At 46.5% G+C, this 17490-nt stretch overlaps 1 protein-coding gene across 12 annotated transcripts in view; it reads right to left on the bottom strand.

Annotated features, from left to right (window-relative positions):
- Window positions 1-17490, bottom strand: part of LOC143211349 (protein abrupt-like) — a 307845-nt gene that overhangs the window by 56582 nt on the left and 233773 nt on the right. Inside the window, exon 1 of one of the 12 annotated variants that reach the window (XM_076428900.1) lies at window positions 7931-8503. The exons of 10 other annotated variants lie outside the window; for them this stretch is intronic. In XM_076428900.1, coding sequence (XP_076285015.1) covers window positions 7931-7993 — 63 coding nt within the window. In that variant the 5' untranslated portion in view covers window positions 7994-8503. Of the gene's footprint in view, window positions 1-45; window positions 7880-7930; window positions 8504-17490 lie in introns of those variants that run through there. One more of the 12 variants, XM_076428902.1, reaches the window with a different exon arrangement.

Below are 17490 nucleotides of genomic sequence, written 5' to 3'. Positions count from 1 at the left end.
AGTCTACTAATTATTGTTTTGCATGCTCGCAGCATGGTTACTCACTTCTCTGTGGCTCCTGTTTTTCATCTGTCACAATGATCTTCGGATAATGCGTAAAGTTGCGAACTTTGTGGAGAAAGAGGAAACGAGTCTCGTTGATCGACGGAAAATATTAATTGCGGAACGCGGTTGGACACAGTCGGTTTAACGAACGGTATAATCGCCTCGGAGGCAAGATGTTCGACAGAAAGACAACCGATTGGCTAATACCGGTTTAATTGACTTATGCCCCGTGATGTAGCGCGCGTCGCGATTGAGAATCACGTCTAAACACTCAACGAGAGCACAGCTGCGGAGGAATCAGCGCTCGAGACTCGAGACGGGATCGTGACCGTGGCGTTAGGAAAGTGTTGGAACAACGTCACGTCGCGTTACATTAACGAACAAATTGCGAAATGGCCCTCGGGGCAGCCTGGTTTTCGAGGATTACGGAAATATACCTGGGGTTGCGAGATCTTTCTTTCTCTCTATTCGACTACTCCTTATACAGAATGCCTGATGAGCTTCGCGAAATCAAGCTAGATGGAATTGCTAGTTTCACCTGATTCGGATCTCTTTGACGGGGGTCTTGTATTAATAAAATACTGTTAGCTTTGGGTATATGATAGCCGTTGAGAAAATTGGCAGAGATCTATTCAGTTTGGATCAGAGTTGGGCATTATTCCGATAAAAAATTATTTAAATAACGATTCGAATGAAAGATGAAAAATTTTTATTCGTTACTCGAAGATTCGAATAAAAAAGTATCTTTTATTCGACTCGTTATTTGAATAATCTTATTCGTCGAGAATTTATTCGACGGATAATAGATAACTTTTTTATTCGAAGCGGATTTATTCGAAGTTTGGATCATTTATCCAAGTTTGTCAAATCAAACATTTTCTGATTTCAAGGAGCGTCAGTGAACTCATAGTGAAGCAATCATGTTAAGAATACGGAATGACCGCAATGAATTCTTAGGAAGTGAACACACTGATGAGTAAAACGAATGCATAGACTTTTTTTGGTATTGATTTGTGAATTGTAAAATTTATTTGTGCATCTCAATCCTGGTTCGCCACACTTCTTTCAACTTCACTTACTCATTTCCATTATAAACGCGTGAAGTCCTCCAATAATGAATATTGACACATTCAGTGACAATAGCACAATGACGTCACGCGTTCTTAACGACGCAGCAACAAAAGCAACAGGGTTAACCAACAGAATGAAGGATTAAAGGAACGAGGCCAAGGGAAGGAGCTAGCCGAGACAAGCAACTATTCTAATCCTCGATAGTCGAGCACCGTGTCGAAGATGTCACCTGTTCAATCACACGACGGTCATAAAAACGGCGTATGCTTTGCCGTTTCGCGTCCTTGACTATTGCCAGGGAAACTTCGCGACAGGTGTAGAGACTTACACAGACACATGCATACGTCTAGCAACGCCTAATCGCCGTTTGGTTACGCAACTTAGCGTGGCATTTGCGGGAACCCGCGAACGCTTTTTCTTTTAGAGAGATCGAGATCCCCGTGTGACCTCACAGGAAGCGACAACACCGTCACGTTCATCGTTATAAATATCCGTGGTGCATACACAGGACGAGTGCATAGGCGAGAAAGAAAGCGATTTTTCTTGAGCGACGGTTGTTTTCCACGCGTTTACGTAAAGATACAAGCCATGTAACCGCGGTGTAATACGCGATAGAGATCGTGCATGGAACAGCGAGACGAGACGAGGCTTATCCGAGGGAATGGACTTATCTTTGACCTTTGAACCCGATGGCGAACAAGCCGGTTTTACCCTTCTCTCGCTAGATCTCGGGGACGATTGCGGGAATTTCTGTGGGTCGGACAAATTGCTTCATTAATCTTATTTTCGGTGCCGAAATGAAAAATAATGTTCGTTTGATAGGACAATGCGCTTTCTCGGGTCGGAAAAATATACGTCATACAGAATTCTGAAATTACAGGGCTGAGGGGAAATAAATTTGGGTATACAGGGTGTCCCAGCTAACTTGACCACGTTGAATATCTTTGTTGTTTTTAAAGATAGTTTTTAAAGAAGGCGACCTTCATATCTCTAAAAAAAAATCACATAAAAACAACCATTTTTTTGGTATCGTATGAGCAACATTTTACCATTCAACTTTGTCCCTCAGACATTTGACGTATCTTTAAAAACAACAAAGATACTTAAGATGTTCAAGTTTGCTGGGACATGTGTACTCGTCTCATTATACCAATAATTGGAACAGAATTATCAGTTATGGTTTCCGTAATTTTGCTCGTGAAGTCCGAAAAATCCGTCAAAATGACGGGTCCCGTAAACCTAGTGTTAAATACCAGGGTGACATCGGTCGATGCAAAAGGTTGCGTTCCAGTTTGTCCGGAAAGGAATCTTTTTTTTTCTCCCCTGTCTCTGTCAGTCTGTCTCTCTCGTTCTCTATTTCTCCTCCCACGCACACATGTACCGTTGACAGGAACGTACGCCGCGGATCCGCTGAAAGTGATTCGAAGGGAGAAAAGCGGGGAGAGAATATCGAACGTGAGTGAAATACGCGAGAGAGCACGCGGTACAAGTGGGTCGTGATCCAACGCCCGTGACGTTACATCCATCTGGAAGGAGTTTCCACTGCGGCACGCGGCCCGTTGCTTTAATAAAGAAGCCCTCGGGGGCCACTCTTATTTCTCTTTTGCCCCCATGACCACACAAGAAGGGAGCCGGTTCCGCGACGAGACGCAAAGGAAATTTCGATGGCTGGCTAAGGGCCAACAGTCGAATCGAAACCAGCATCGGGAACCAGTCGGTTACTACGCTTACACCGCAAACTTTTCGCCATGTTCTAGATACTGCACACACACACACACACAAGAGCAAGCGTCACCTATATCGCTCCCCCGGTTTCCGGGTAATCTAATCTCGAATCATGGAAATCATCTGGTCACACTGACCGATGTCAAGGTGATGCAGACCTTGCCTCTAGCGGAACTTGACACCGTTTCCGCTGCCCCTAATCGCAAACGAAGGCTCTCTGTTTTGCGAGACTGATGGGATTACTGGCATTCGTTTTCCTTCAAAAATCTAAGTTAGTCATACAGTAAAGTCGCGATTTCTATCCCCGAGGGTCTCCGCGATCGCCGCAGGGGCCAAGAAAAGCTCGAGTTGCCTCGAGCAGTGTAATCTGATCTCGGGTCGGGTATATCGGTGTGAACTACTACTAATCCAATTACAAAACTTCTGTATTTTTCATTATTTTTTTATTGGACTTTTACCGACTTATTAGTGGCATTTTTCTGATTAAAATCGCACTAAACACGATATGGAAGGGCAGCGCAATCCGAGTTCACATCCTTTGTACTTTCGGCGCGTCGACGCAGTCATAAAAGAATAGTGTCCCTACACGATCGCTCTCCCTGCCCCGAATCTGAATCTGAATATCGGTTCCCGACGCAACGAAATCGTATCGCGTGGATCGGGGGAACTAGATATTCGCGTTGCGTCAAGTCGATGAACTTGAAGGCTCAGCGGACTGGTACGTCGTTGGCAATACCATACACGTGCTAAACTGGTTTCCTCGCCGGTGCTCTTCGATTCGTCAGTTACGTACGGTAATTGACCGCGACATTAGCCCTATACACGCCATACCGAACAAATGGAGGCACAAATCGAGACGCGACCGATCATCTTCCCCGTCTTCTCTCTGTCCACTTATGCGTACTCTCCCGGCTCATCAATTAGTAGAACGGCGACAACTTGTCGTTCGCCATCGTAAATAAACGCCCTCGCGTTCCGAAAAGAGGCGGACGAGCCTCTTATGATGTCCCTCGAGTAGGAAGTTTCCTGTCCACTTCATGTCTAAGGACATACTTCTGTGGAGACCCATTGCCCGGAGTTATGCGGCTCTGAACGGCTTCTGGGCATCGTATGCTTAGTCTCGAGCATTTCAAACATTCTAAACACTCGGTCGCATTTTTAATTGATGTTGTTTAGTTCTTTCTATGAGTTGTATTTATTAATTGCGTAATACAAGCGGAACGCGCATTAGCATGCTCACGAAAGTCAACTACTAAAACATTTAACAATTACATTAATGACTGACAACAGATTATGATCTTTTCGAAGATTCCTGCAATTTAATCGAAATCTTTTCGAATTGCGATTTAATTAAAAATATTGAAAGCCCAGGTACAAGGGATAAGGGACGCTTAAATTGGATATCGCGAAGATTGCAGAGGATCGCGTCTCGAATTTCGTGGACCCGTTTTATCGAAGAAGGGGTGAGGCGGAAGATAAGATCCTTGACCGTTCGAATATTAAATTTCGAAATAAATTGCTTCTGATATGAAAGGAAAGCTCGGGAATCCCGCGGCAATTGTGATGAAAGACGCAGCTGGTTCTGGTCCGAAAGTAGGCGAGCGCTCATTTAACGGCGGCCACGCGTTTCCCTGATTCCTCGTCGCGCAATGAACAAACACGAGCGGCCTGCGGTTGAACGCCAGATGCCAGCTAATTCATACAATCTAATCCTGGATTTTTAATCGTCCGCTGGTAGTACATTTCCGTGACTCGGCTGGCGGCGACGTCGCGAGCCACCAAACCGAGCGCACAACTATTGTTGAATGCGTTTGATAGACCGATTTCAATAAATCACCGTCGAAACGGCCTTATCGTCGGCAGCGGTTGATTTATCGAGGCGTTTCTGAACCTACCCGCAATTTAAAGACGATTCAGGCGTTCGCCAAAATCGCTCCTAGCCGGTGACGTCAACCTGTCGCATAAATATCACTTGAGACACTTGTTAATGCGATCCGAGATGTCTTCTTGAGGCTATCGTTGCTACGGTACGGATTTAAACGAATTTCATTCGTCAAGAGACGCGACAGTAGCCTGGGAAGTTGTTAGAGCGCGATTAGATGACCGTTCAAGGTCGCTTCCCCCACTGCTGGACATATCGGACACGCCCCTTGGATCAGATTTGATCAAAAGAATACGGTAAGATGTATTTTTAATTTTGTGACGTGTTGGACACGCCTTAACCATCACAACAATCTAATTACACTTGATTCATACATAGGTTTTCTAGTGAGTCAGGAAATTATACAGTTACGAGGACTTTTTCTATCTTGAATCACGCTGAACACGCCTCTACGCGAGATCAGAAGGCAGAAATACCTGTCTTACGTATATCTTGTAATCATCTTCGTGTTTTCGATTTTTTCCCCATTACTTTCATCAAGAAGTAACACAGAGAATAAACCTTTTCAATTATATCCCGACGCCGAATGCAACTGAGACAATACTTTACGAGCTGATTTAAATATGAAAACTCGAAAGACCCCCTCCTCCCACCATAACTCACACTAGACACGCCCACAAAGCTAATACAGAACGAGAAGTCTTACCGTGACCTTAATTATCCAGTGAGTTTTATGTCAAACGCAACCCCGGCAATACTTTACGAACTAATTTAAATATGAAGCTTCAAAAAACATTTCTCCCACCACGAGCCTCTCTAGCCACGCCCCGAAAGTGAAATACAAAGCAACGATCATCCGACTGGCCGCAGTCAATAATATTTCCGGCGAGCGCAACTTTCCAAGCATGAAAACGAACTCCGCGATCCCATTTGAATATGAATATTCAAACTACCCTTCTTGCAGGCTAGCCACGCCCCGAAAGGGTCGGCTATAGTGCGAATCCCGGCGCGTCGACCTTGGTCACCCAGTTGGCCGTTCTCCAACTGAATTTCCCTCGATTCGACGTACCGGTTTAAGCGCTGGGGTTCGAAAGATCCTCTCGAAGGCTTGTCGGGTCCCTTACACCCTGGAATCCGATTACCGGCTCACACGGTACACATGTACTTCCGCGAAAGAGTCACTCGACGCCGTTCATACGCCTTCGTTCGCTCGTTTTTCCCCGTGGCAACGAAGAGAAACACACGAGGGGGACAGAGAGACGTTTCCTGATTCTCGTGTTTCGCGGACGAATCACGCGCGCGAGACCGTTCGAATTAAAGTCGAACAAATTGAGCGCGGATTAATTGATCGAGAGAGGCGCGGCCCCCCTGGCTAATCCCCGTTGCCCTTTTCCTTTTAATCCCGGCGCTCCTTTCTATTTCGATTACCTCCGACTACCAGACGCGTTCCTCGATTAAGGTTAACGCCTGCTAATACCCGGTGTAATCGGAATTACTGAAAGTTTCACAGCTTGGACCACGATCTCCGCGCTGTTTCATTTAGCGCCGCCTTATAATTTCGCCCGATAGGGAATCGTGCTGGCCGAAGCATGATCGAACGGTGGCGGACCTTTCATAATTTCATTTAACTCGCATCGTTTAATTTAATCGCTCCGCGGGCCTGAGAATCTCTCGTCACTTTGAACCGGCGGGAAAAAATGGCGAAACAATCATCTTCATGCATTTGTAGGAAAATTGTAGGAAAATTTTGAAAAAATTGAAGATGTCAATACACGTATTTCTCCTCTATTAAAATTATTCAGGGAAGAGAAAACATTCTATTTGGTTTTTATTTCTTGCATCAAGTTCCGCTGTCTACAAGAAATCTATACAAAGCACAAATTCAATACGAAAATGTTCATAAACAGATGACCTGTTCAAATTCCCAGCAGCGTCGCCGAAAAAGAATTTCGCGACCGCCGCCCATAAATAGCTGCGCCGCGCGAAGTGTGAGAACAAGAAATTGAAAATTTCAATGACCGGGAACGGCAATTGGTGAAGTTGCCGGTCTTTTCGCGCGAGGAATTTCACGCGGAGAAAGTTCGAAAAGCGTCGATCTCGGGATTCGAAGCACGAGGGAATTTAATATGCGCTCGCGTCGAGGCACAAAGCACGTTCGACTGCGAAACGCGGACACAAGTATGTCCGAGGTACGCGTTTATGGTATCTAATCTCCGTGACGACCAGACATTTCCACGGGTTTTCTACAACGTGGAAACCCGGCGCGCCGGCACACGCTTGAAAACTCCGCTTCGGATCCGAGCGAAACGCGCTCGTTTCGCGAGCGATAACGCGCGAACCGAGAATAGACGAATGACGCGAGGCGCCGGGAGGTCGCGATATTCGAACGATACATATTCGCCGAGTGTACAAGGAAATGCATTTTCGCGATAAAAAACGATGCAATTCGAGCGGACGGTCGTTGATGCCCGATGGACGCCGCGCAACACGTGGCCTAAACGGTCGAACAATAAAACGGGATTCTAAGATCGAGTGGCTGCGCTCGCGTGACATTGATTTCGAACTGCTGCTGTGGTGTCATTTCTCGGAAACATTGCCTGTTGCACCTCCGTCTTGCAAAGTGAAATTACAACACACGAGCGCATAAAAATCATTGCTCTCGTAGATAAACCGTCCCCTCGCAGCAATGTTTATCGGTAGGAGAATGCCCAGTAGAGCATGTGTAGAGGAAAGTGGGAATCTATAATTGGAGTAATCTCCGTTTCATCTGAGCGGAGCGTGTAGTCGCGTTCAACATTATTTTATCGTTGAGCTGTCATTCAAGTTGACGGCGCGCCGGGTAACAAAAAGCCCCGCGAAAATCCACTATTTTTATCCGCGCATTCCGAGTTGGATATTATTGAACAGAAAGAGAGCGAGCGGGAAGAAAGAGAGGGGTACACACACGGGCGAAGAATATTTGCGCGGCGGTTCTCTGTGTTCATTGAAGTAATCTCTATTTCAAGCGGCGTTACACGACAGTGGAATTTCTTGGAACAACATTACATCCGTTTCACTTACATCATTCCAGAGATAGCTCGTCCGAGAGAGGGCCAGGAGGAGGGGGGTTAATTATCTCCGGGTTTCGTGGCGCGATCGACGCGTTTCCAGCCGGTCGATCGGCTAAGCTCGATCGAACGGAGAAAGAGAGTAACTCGAAAAACTCACCGTGTATGGGACGTGGTAATTCCTGCGGTGCACGTCGCCGTGACACTGGACGGTAGAGAGCATGCTGACAGCTGTCAACCGGGGCACAAACGAATCAATGATCGAGCCGGGAACGTCACACCGAGGATCGACGATCTAGCGGCGCGACATTTTCGTCAACGGCGCCGCGGCGATTCGATCATCACTCGTTTTAAATCCACGCCCGCCGGAAGTGCGTGCCCGTGCACGCGCGGACGCATCGCGACGATCCCAGTCGGAGGATCGAGGATTGTTGTTTTATTTTTTTTTTTTTTTAAATAGTGATTCTCTTTTTCTTTTTTGGTTAATATTGTGTGCCAGGAGACGGAGGAAAGACGCGCGCGCGCTCGGCACGTTCGATGGCAAAAGCCGACGGAACTCGAATGGAGCTCGTGTCTTTCGGATCACGCACGGAACGTATAGGTTTAGGTAGAACGGAATGCGCTTGCGCCGTGCCCCGGCTAAGGCGCCCCAAGACCACGCTTGGTTTCTCCTTGTTCTCCACTTCTTCCACTTCTTTCGCCCTGGTCTCTCTTCCTACTCGTTCGTCCTTCTTTTGCACGGCCGACGGTGATAAACCGATCGAGCTCACTTGCGATTTCTGCGCTCCCTTCCTACGCCAGCCGCCCCGAGATACTGATCGAGATCTTCCATCGCGCGGTCGACAATTTTCTATTTCAGTACAAACCCAAAAATATCTGTGCAAAATCCTATACACAAATACCTAAAATTAATCGAGAATTTTCTCGCTCGTCATTTTTTGTGTTCGATTCTCGACAGTCATCGTCGGGAACGAGCGTGACGCGGTCGAGGATCGATCCGTACGCGCGAGAAATTAATTCCGCATATTTAATTAAAGCCGGCTCCAGCTTAATTCGCCGATGGTGAAAAACAGGTGGGACGTTCGGCGTCGCGATACACTTAAGTGGAACTATTACGCGAGACCCGACGGGTTCTTCGGGACGATAAAACTGCAGAGATCCCGGACCGCTTCATCTCCGAATGAATGCGAGAGACCGTTCCCGATGGAAAAAAGCGTGGAACGCAGGACGATCCGCGAAACTGCAAGTTGTTATTGCGATCCTCTGGGCGATTCCACGCTCAAAGGAATGAATAATGTATAGTCCAGATAGTCTCTCGTTAAATGAACAATGGCTGTATTAAGATAAGCTACGGCGGAAGACCACTCTGCAGGTTTTCTGGATTTACAGCGAGCATAAATTTACACCGCGCACAATAACGCGACACTCGATATTTAATTTTACTTGGCTGGCGCGTCGGATGGGCGATAGTGTCGCTTATTCTTTAGATACGTGAGTGAAAATTCATTTCACAAGCGAGGGTTTCGAAACCGTCAAAATATTGTGCGCGGAACGTCTCCTTAAAATGATCCGCAACCGAACACTAACAACCGCAAAGAATGCAGGCTTTTTTATTGGAACTTTCGGTCAGGATTTCTTTGATCGCGCCTTCGAATCGGAGCGCGATGGAGGATCAAGGACGAGGATGACACGCCGCCAGACGGAGGAGATCGTACGAGGATCCGGACAAATGATCTGTCTCCTCGAACCGGTTTCGGTTCGATAAATGTGACTGGCACCACGACAGAGGGGCGGGAAGGGGTAGAGGACGGATTGAATTCGTATCGATAATCGTCCCCGATACACGAAGAAATAATAATTCCCGTTCGCCGGTTGCCATCGCGTTTCCGCGCGACGTAATCGCCGCATTTACATATTCGTCGCGATACCGCACGGTAGAAATGCACCTGGGAAAATTTTCACGCGGCCTAATGGCGTCCCTGTAATTTACGACGACTCCGTTTAATCGATCATGCGTGCGACTCCGATAATTGTCGGCGAAAGGGGAGAAATAACGCGTCGTGGACACGTTATTGGGATTTGTATTAATAAACTCGAGAGAGAGCGAGGAAAGTTGTCCCTCGCGAACGAGAAAATACGTATAGTGTCCGTTTAATTCTGTGGTATTTGCAGTACTTCTATATTTGCGAACACTGACTCCCCCTGTTTCGTTTTAATCAGCGCGAACCCTGTTCTGGAAACATGGCCCGGGACCCGCCAGATTATTGTTCAAGCAATGCGAATTTTCGTTCGGGTTTCACCCAGAAACATTAGCTGTGTATCTGCAATGAAAGAGTAAAATGCGCGAATAGTTCATAAATCTTCGGTTTACAGTCTCGGCAGAAAGGAAACGCGTCAACCGTGTTCTTCCAGAGCTAAATGTTCCAGTCCGACGTATCTATCGCCTCGGCAGCACAATGGCGAAGCAAAGCGAGCCGTTCGCATAACACAAACATTTCATCCCCCACCCTGTGAGGGTTCAAATCGGCGCAACAATGGTGGCCAGGAATTGGAGCGAACGCAACTGGTAACAATATCGTCGGACACTTCCAACCCATTTCTTGTAGCCATTGTGTTAATGGAGCACGATCGGCGTTTACTCGACGTCGATAACAATAATAATCGCGGCGGTCCGGTTAAAAAGGACACGCAGACGCTGGCGTTGCCTCGCCACCCACGCAGTCGCAGGAAAAAAAGCGACAAAGGAAACGCGAATCGACGAAGGACGAGTTTATCGAGCTGCTCGTCCCGTTCATCTCGAACGCCGATCTCTTTAGCGATTACAAATAAAAATGTATTCTCTATAAAATTTAGAACCGATAAATTCTGAAAAATTGGTCCATTTTCTCCGGTCTTAAATCTCGTTTATGCTCGTATCGCGATGTGCCGATGGACCTCTCCAAATTTCCGCACGCCATTTATTGGCGACGATCGTAACGACACATCTTTATTACCGGGGTGCGGAAGGCGAGCTGGACATTTTTGACGAAACGGTCCCAGCGGGCACAGGTGCGCAAATTAGAGTCGACGGTCCGCTGTAATAACGTTCCATTCCCCTCCCCGCGTGTCCCGGACCTTTGTACGCGGCGCTACCACTGCTTTTAATTAATACGATTTGTTTTATTTAACGCTTTTTATCCCATCGGCTTCGTTTGTTTTTACTGTCTTTGTCCGGGTGGAATTACGGGGAACGCCAGTTCTCCCGGAAATTTTTGCTTTAATTCCGGCTCCCGTCGATTGGACTTTAATGTTTCGGAATGTGCCAGCTTCGCGTGCAAATTTCTTTGATGAATTTTTATATCCGACGTGGAAGTGGCGCTTTTATCGCGTTTTAACGGCGACTGTGTACAAATGGCACCTTTGATTGCCGCCACTGGATATGTTTGCGGAATAAATTAACGTGGGCCGAGAGGACATTATGTTTTTCGTCAGACTGCAGATGGAGGTTCTGCAAGAGTCTATCGGGCACCTTTCAAGAGTTGATGAAGAACTAAAAAAATCTCGTTTGGTTTATATGCAATTAATTTGGAATTCATTTTTGCGAAGTAAAATAGATACTTTCACTGATTCGTAGACCCAGCCAGTGCCGTAGCAGTATATGCGGAGCAGTTTAAAATTAAAAACTGCACCCGTGCGCTCCGTGACGAATATCCCAATTTGCGTGCTCGAAATGAGGCGCAGTGCGTGGTGGGCCAAGCAATTCGGCGTTGGCGAGCAATTAAACCCATCCGCGGGGGAAAAAAGTCGCCCGCGGCGACTGTGTTTCGAAGAAGATTCACGGGTGGCAGCATTTTTCACGGTTCCGACGTAAAATTCTGTCGAGAAGCGAGACATTAATCGTTCGGCGGATTCGGGCGCCAGCGGCGAGGGGCTCGGCGACGGTGGTTCATAAATTTCGATGCACTTAGAGCCCGTTGCAGCTACCCCCTGCATTCAACCAAACGGAGAAAGAGAGAGAGAGAGAGTGGGAGAAACAGACAGAGGAGAGAAGAGGAACGAACGAGGTCCTAGTCGCACGATATAGAATGATGACAAATCGTCCGCGCGGAAGGATAGCCGACAAATGAATCTTCTCTCTCGCAAGACTGACGCGGACCTCTGACTGGTTGCGATTCTTTTTCCTCGAGTGTGCGCCCAGATGCGTGTCGAATGGCGCGGAATGGGTCCGCAACAAGATTTAGCTGTCGTTTGCGACAAAAATTGAGCTTTTCCGTGTGAAAACGTCGCTTTCGAGAATTACGAGCACAATACAGTGTTGTAATAATTTAAGTTGGTTGAGCAGTGGATTATATGTAAATGGTAAACAATTAACTTTATTTAACCCTCCGAGTGCTGCGCCGGAGTCATTTTTCACCGTCAAGAAAGTACCGGGAATCGATCATTTAAAAAGCCCGCTTAAAGGGATTGTTGAAATTCTTTTTGTCGCTAAGTTGGCACAACTGTCCTCCATACAGAATGACAGAATGTACTTGACCGAACCTCGAGGAACCTTGAACGCGTCCGTATTAGTGAAAGGTGGCGTGAGTCAGAAATGACCCCGGCACAGCACCCCGGGTCCCAGTACTCGGGGGGTTAATAACGTGTTTACACTTTGATAGCCTCTTTACGTCGGATCAAGACGCTGAACAGACGCATGTCAATATTTGGGTAATTGTCCAGATGTCGCGGACAACATATTAAACGGTGATTAACATCCTACCTTGTCGATACAAAGTTGCAGTTACTTATTCTCTGTATGCTATAATGACATACAGTTCCATAAAAATTGCAATTAGAAGTTATTTACGGATGAGCATATTGCAGCAACTAGGTGCGAGAGTTAAGGCGTCTTCCCCTGTTTATTTAAAAGCTAGCACAGCAAAGTTTCAGTTCCGGAGCACCGCGTGGCGTTCCGTAAACTGAAAGTGGATCAGGGATTCGCGCGCGGCTGTCCGGGAACGCAATCGTTTTCGAATCCTTCGTTCTGCCGTGGATATTAAACGGAGTCAATATTACCGGTCTCTCGCTTTTGCGAATCCAGTTTCGCTTGTAATCCTTCTCTCGACTGAATCCTGCCGCTTCCGGAACTCGCGAAGCGATTCGAAGAGCGGAACTGGGTCCCCCCTCGCTCGCGAAATTTGTTTAGCTTGTGCTTTGCAGCTGGTGACACCGGGGCTTCGTACGGAAAAGCAATTAAGAAGACGGGATTAAGGAAAAAGAGAATCTTCTGAATTTATTTTCATTTATATAATAAATAATATCAGAAGGTGAATGGAATATCCGAGCTTCGCCTCGCAGCCACGCACATCTAAAAGTAAAACGGAAGTTAGCTGGTCGATACAAGAAACAGCTAAGAAGAGATTATGCTCAGTGCCTGGCCTGAAAGTGCTTCCTCCCTTCGTCAGTTTCTCCCTTGCTCTTCTCCTTCTGTCGCCAAGGATCGAACCCAGAGCAACCCCTTCGGCACCGTAAATAAATCCATGTGCCGTTAACGCGTGCCAGGGCAGATGTTAGTCGCCACTCATGTCTCGGTGGCGAAAGGAAAACACAAGCGGTTTGGAAAACATCCTTTGCTCGGACGGCTATTTGACAGGCTCGATTATGCACTTTTACAAGGTCGAGTGATGGGGAAGCTGGAGAACTTCCGTCAAAAAAGATGGATGGGGGCTATCCTGCTTGTTTATGTCTGCGGTCGACTGTCTTCGAGTGTGTTCGACTCTGCAGTCTTTCAAGAGTGCAGGAATCTTCGGGAAGATCATAATCGCGACATCTGTTGTCAGCCATTATTAAATGTTTTTCGAGATCAATCTCCGAGCGATACAGACGACCAAGCTCCGTATTGTAAGGAGAGTGTATTCCGGCAGCGTTACGCAATTAATAAATATAATCAAATAAAAACGAACAATGAAGAGAATGCATCTGGCATTGTACACAATGTTGAAGTGCATCCCACTTGAGCGATCCTCACTATAAAAATAAAAATTTAGTGAAAATTCTTGCTTCGAATTACTGCCATTCAATCCTTGAAGAAAATGCATCTGGCATTGTATACAATGCTGAAGTGCATCCCACTTGAGCGATCCCCACTACAAAAATAAAAATTTAGTGAAAATTCCTGCTTCGAATTACTGCCGTTCAGTCCTTCAAGAAAATGCATCTGGCATTGTACACAATGCTGAAGTGCATCCTACTCGAGCGATGCTTGTTACAAAAACACAAATTTAGTGAAAATTCTTCCTTCGAATTACTGCCATTCACGTGCTAGTGGAAAACCAACGTAGTTTCAGCTAAGGCGTCGGAGTAAACAGAGTGCACCTTTGTTCCTCCTTCGGCAAAGCGACCCTCGCCGCATTTTCGATGCAATTAATCTTACGTTGTCTTGCGGGGCCCGTGTACCAACGGACGCACGAATTCGCGTCGGGGGCGCTAGATACACACCGCGGCCATTGAAGTCGTTACATCAAGCCGCGCATTAATCTTATTTAACTTAATTGCACGGGCTGCTTTGTTAGCTAAGCATCCTTGGAAACACGCGCGTGTATAACGAAATTCTGGCCGGGATCCGCTTGATCGTGACTGCGCTCTGTTATAACGAGCGGCAGATTTTGGCCGGCGACGAGTGCGCTTTGAATAACAATCCTGTTCAAACCGGAAACCGTGCGATACCATTACTGCTGCGCCTTCATAGTCGCCCCGAGAGCAAAGCTTTGTTGCGAAATAATTTTTTAATATTTTCCTTCGAAAAAGAAAGGATATTCGAAAAGATATTCGGTTTCCTCTCAACGATATTTGATGTAGGTGCCCTCGGGAGGAATGGGACCGAGTTTTCTATCAACCCTAAAATGTTTAGGTAGTGCTCGGCTGGCAGTTCGCTGCGTTCAACGAACCGATGACGACTGGCAGCTGCAGGATTCTCAAGGACTTGCTCGTAGCCCTTTTTTTCGCTGGTCTCTCTTGGAGAGGCCCTCTTGACCCTTGGCTTCCCGGTTTTCTTGTTCCCCTGCCATTACCATAAGTAGCAACCGATTTCCAGCGGGGCGAAAGCGATGCTGGAACGCGAAACGTTCGTCGTGAATTTCATCGATTCATTGCTTTCCATGAACAACCCGGACACGTTGGACCGGGAACCTTGTCTTATCGGAGACTCGCGATCGTGCAGATCCACTCGACGATACCGAAGAGTTTATCCGGTGCTAGTAATTGCGAGATAACATCGGCCGATTAAGACGTTAATTATCAGAAGATTGACTCCGTGCTTGATTTCGATCTTCCCGCCGCGCGGTGAACCCCCATCGCGATTTTCCACAATCGATATAAGCTAATTTTATTCGAGAATTCAAATAGATAAGATTGGAGGTCTGGTTTAGGTACACACTTGACAACTTGTCCCTTTCTTTCATAAACACCAGGACAGTTATGGACTTTATGGCCAGGGAAGCCTGTGAAATTGCTTACAGAACTCGTCTAAGCCGAGGGTAGTGACTTCTTTGCATGCCGGAAGGTGAGCAACCGGCCGACGCGATGCGACCCGACGCGGCGTCGCGTCGCCTTCTTCGCCCTGATTTCCAACGATGAAAGGGGATCTTTGATGCGAACAGTCCAACTACGCAAGCTTCTGCCGCTGTTGATCTACTTTTCACGCACTAAATTCTCGAATTGAAGCCCCTTTCAGCGAAGACTGCTAGACCGTTGCTCTAATTGCAGCGAAAGGGGAGAGAGCACTTTTCAATCCATACTAAACGCTCTCGTGATTGATAATGGAATTGATCAATGCCTCTCGTTCATCTTTTGATACACATTTTTGTGCAACCGCAGAAATTCATGTGGGGATTATTCGATTTTCCCTATTGCGTTGTATTTGAATCTTCGGCAACCCCTAAAAATCGAATTTCTGCTCTTTGATCTGAGTTGATCTGATTATAAATATAAAAAGCATGTGTCTATCCGAATTGACCACTGGAAAATCCCATTTTTGTATTATCGAGAAATGAGAACGCGCACCCGCCGCCTTGCAATTTTGCAAACGAGTCTACCGCCTTAATGACTTCAATTTCCCCTGTTAATCGTGTCATAATGTTTGGACCGTCCGAGATCGGACGGGCATCGACTAATCGGCGTTAATGCGATAATAATGTCGAGGTCCGATCGCGCGTACAATTGAACGACCGCTGATAATCTGATTGGACTTTACACCAATTGGGCACTCCGATGCCGAAGAGCACGCCATCGCCATCATCAGGCCAGTAGCCGCCAGGCTGCATCGTAGCGATTTTATTTCACACGAAGGACGGGAGCCCGAATTCGTGGTGCGGCGCGGTGATAGTAATCTACGAGGGTCGGTCGCAGTCGGTTAATTAGGTCAGCACTGGCAAAAACTAAGGATGGGATCATCGACGATTCCGCCCGGGGCATATACAAATTGCTCTCTCGACGTCACCACGGTATCGAACCGGTGACCTTGCGACAAAGATCATCTCCGTGAACGGAAAACAAGATTAACTCGAATGATTGCGACATTATCGCGATACTCCGTCCGGCTCTCCCAATGAACCAGTTTCCACCAATGGACTAGATACACATTCGCTATCTGTCGACTTTTATTCGGGATCAAAGATTGTTCCAGATTAACAATCTTAAGCCGGAATTAACTCGAGCCGTGTATCGGGAACATAAATGCATTCGGAATTAATTCGTCATTATTAGACTGTGGATCTGTATGGAAAATCAAAATTGTCTGCATCGATTGCGAGAAATAGAAACTAAATTAAAGAGAAATCATATCTTGACGTCTTCAGTTTAGAAATTTTTCAACAATTATGAATTTCATCTACTCAATTTTGCTACAAATGCATAAATATCTGCAGTCTAGTCATTATGTTGTATTTCGTCTTTTTAAGCGACAATAAAAGCCAATTTTTTTATTATTCAGAAGAAGTTTTACGACATTTTGTGTTGTATGATCTTTTGCGATTTTTCAGGCAACTTAAAGATCGCATGCTTGTAGAATTTCTATTTTTTATTAGCAAGAAATTGAGTTATATGCCTTTTTACGACTTGGAAGCAATGCCATCTCTACACGAAAAACGAGATTACTTTCCTCACGCCCTAATATAATCAAATAATCATACTTTCATAGCACATATGATCGGACCTGATTCTGGTTTCTCGTGGTTGTAACTAGTTAGGGGATGATTAAAACAGGGTCCAATCTATCGGTACGAACGCAACGAGTCCGCGCCCGGAAGTCTCCATATACGGCTAGTAATTTCTCATTAAGTCCTGGTGACCTAGAATCAAACTCAGCAGAGTCGTGGGAGTACAATGGCGATGTAGGCTAGGGGTTGCGCCCCCAACCCTCGACTTCGCGACCGGTTCAATTGGATGTACGGCTCGCATACCGATAGTCTGCCGCGAACAATGCCGTGCGTTTAGTTGTATGCACACTCCGCGCGGCATATATCTGCTCTTTCTGCTGATGCACCGGGTTGCACCGGATTGCAGTGGGTTGCACCGCGCCGGAAACCGGCAATCGTCGTAATAGCACAAAAATGGAAACGCCGGCCACCCTCACTCCCTTCTCGTTTCACCCTCAACAAATATGATACCACCCTATCGCAAACGCTGTCCAGCATCATACTGATATGAAGTAATTAACCTAATACAAAATTACTATGCAGCGCAAATCGTTTCCACTTCGAGCAA

Source organism: Lasioglossum baleicum, chromosome 8 (genome assembly GCF_051020765.1).
Source record: "Lasioglossum baleicum chromosome 8, iyLasBale1, whole genome shotgun sequence".
NCBI classification, from domain to species: domain Eukaryota; kingdom Metazoa; phylum Arthropoda; class Insecta; order Hymenoptera; family Halictidae; genus Lasioglossum; species Lasioglossum baleicum.
The sequence above is the reverse complement of the archived record's forward strand: the minus strand, read 5'-3'. Positions and strand labels throughout refer to the sequence as shown.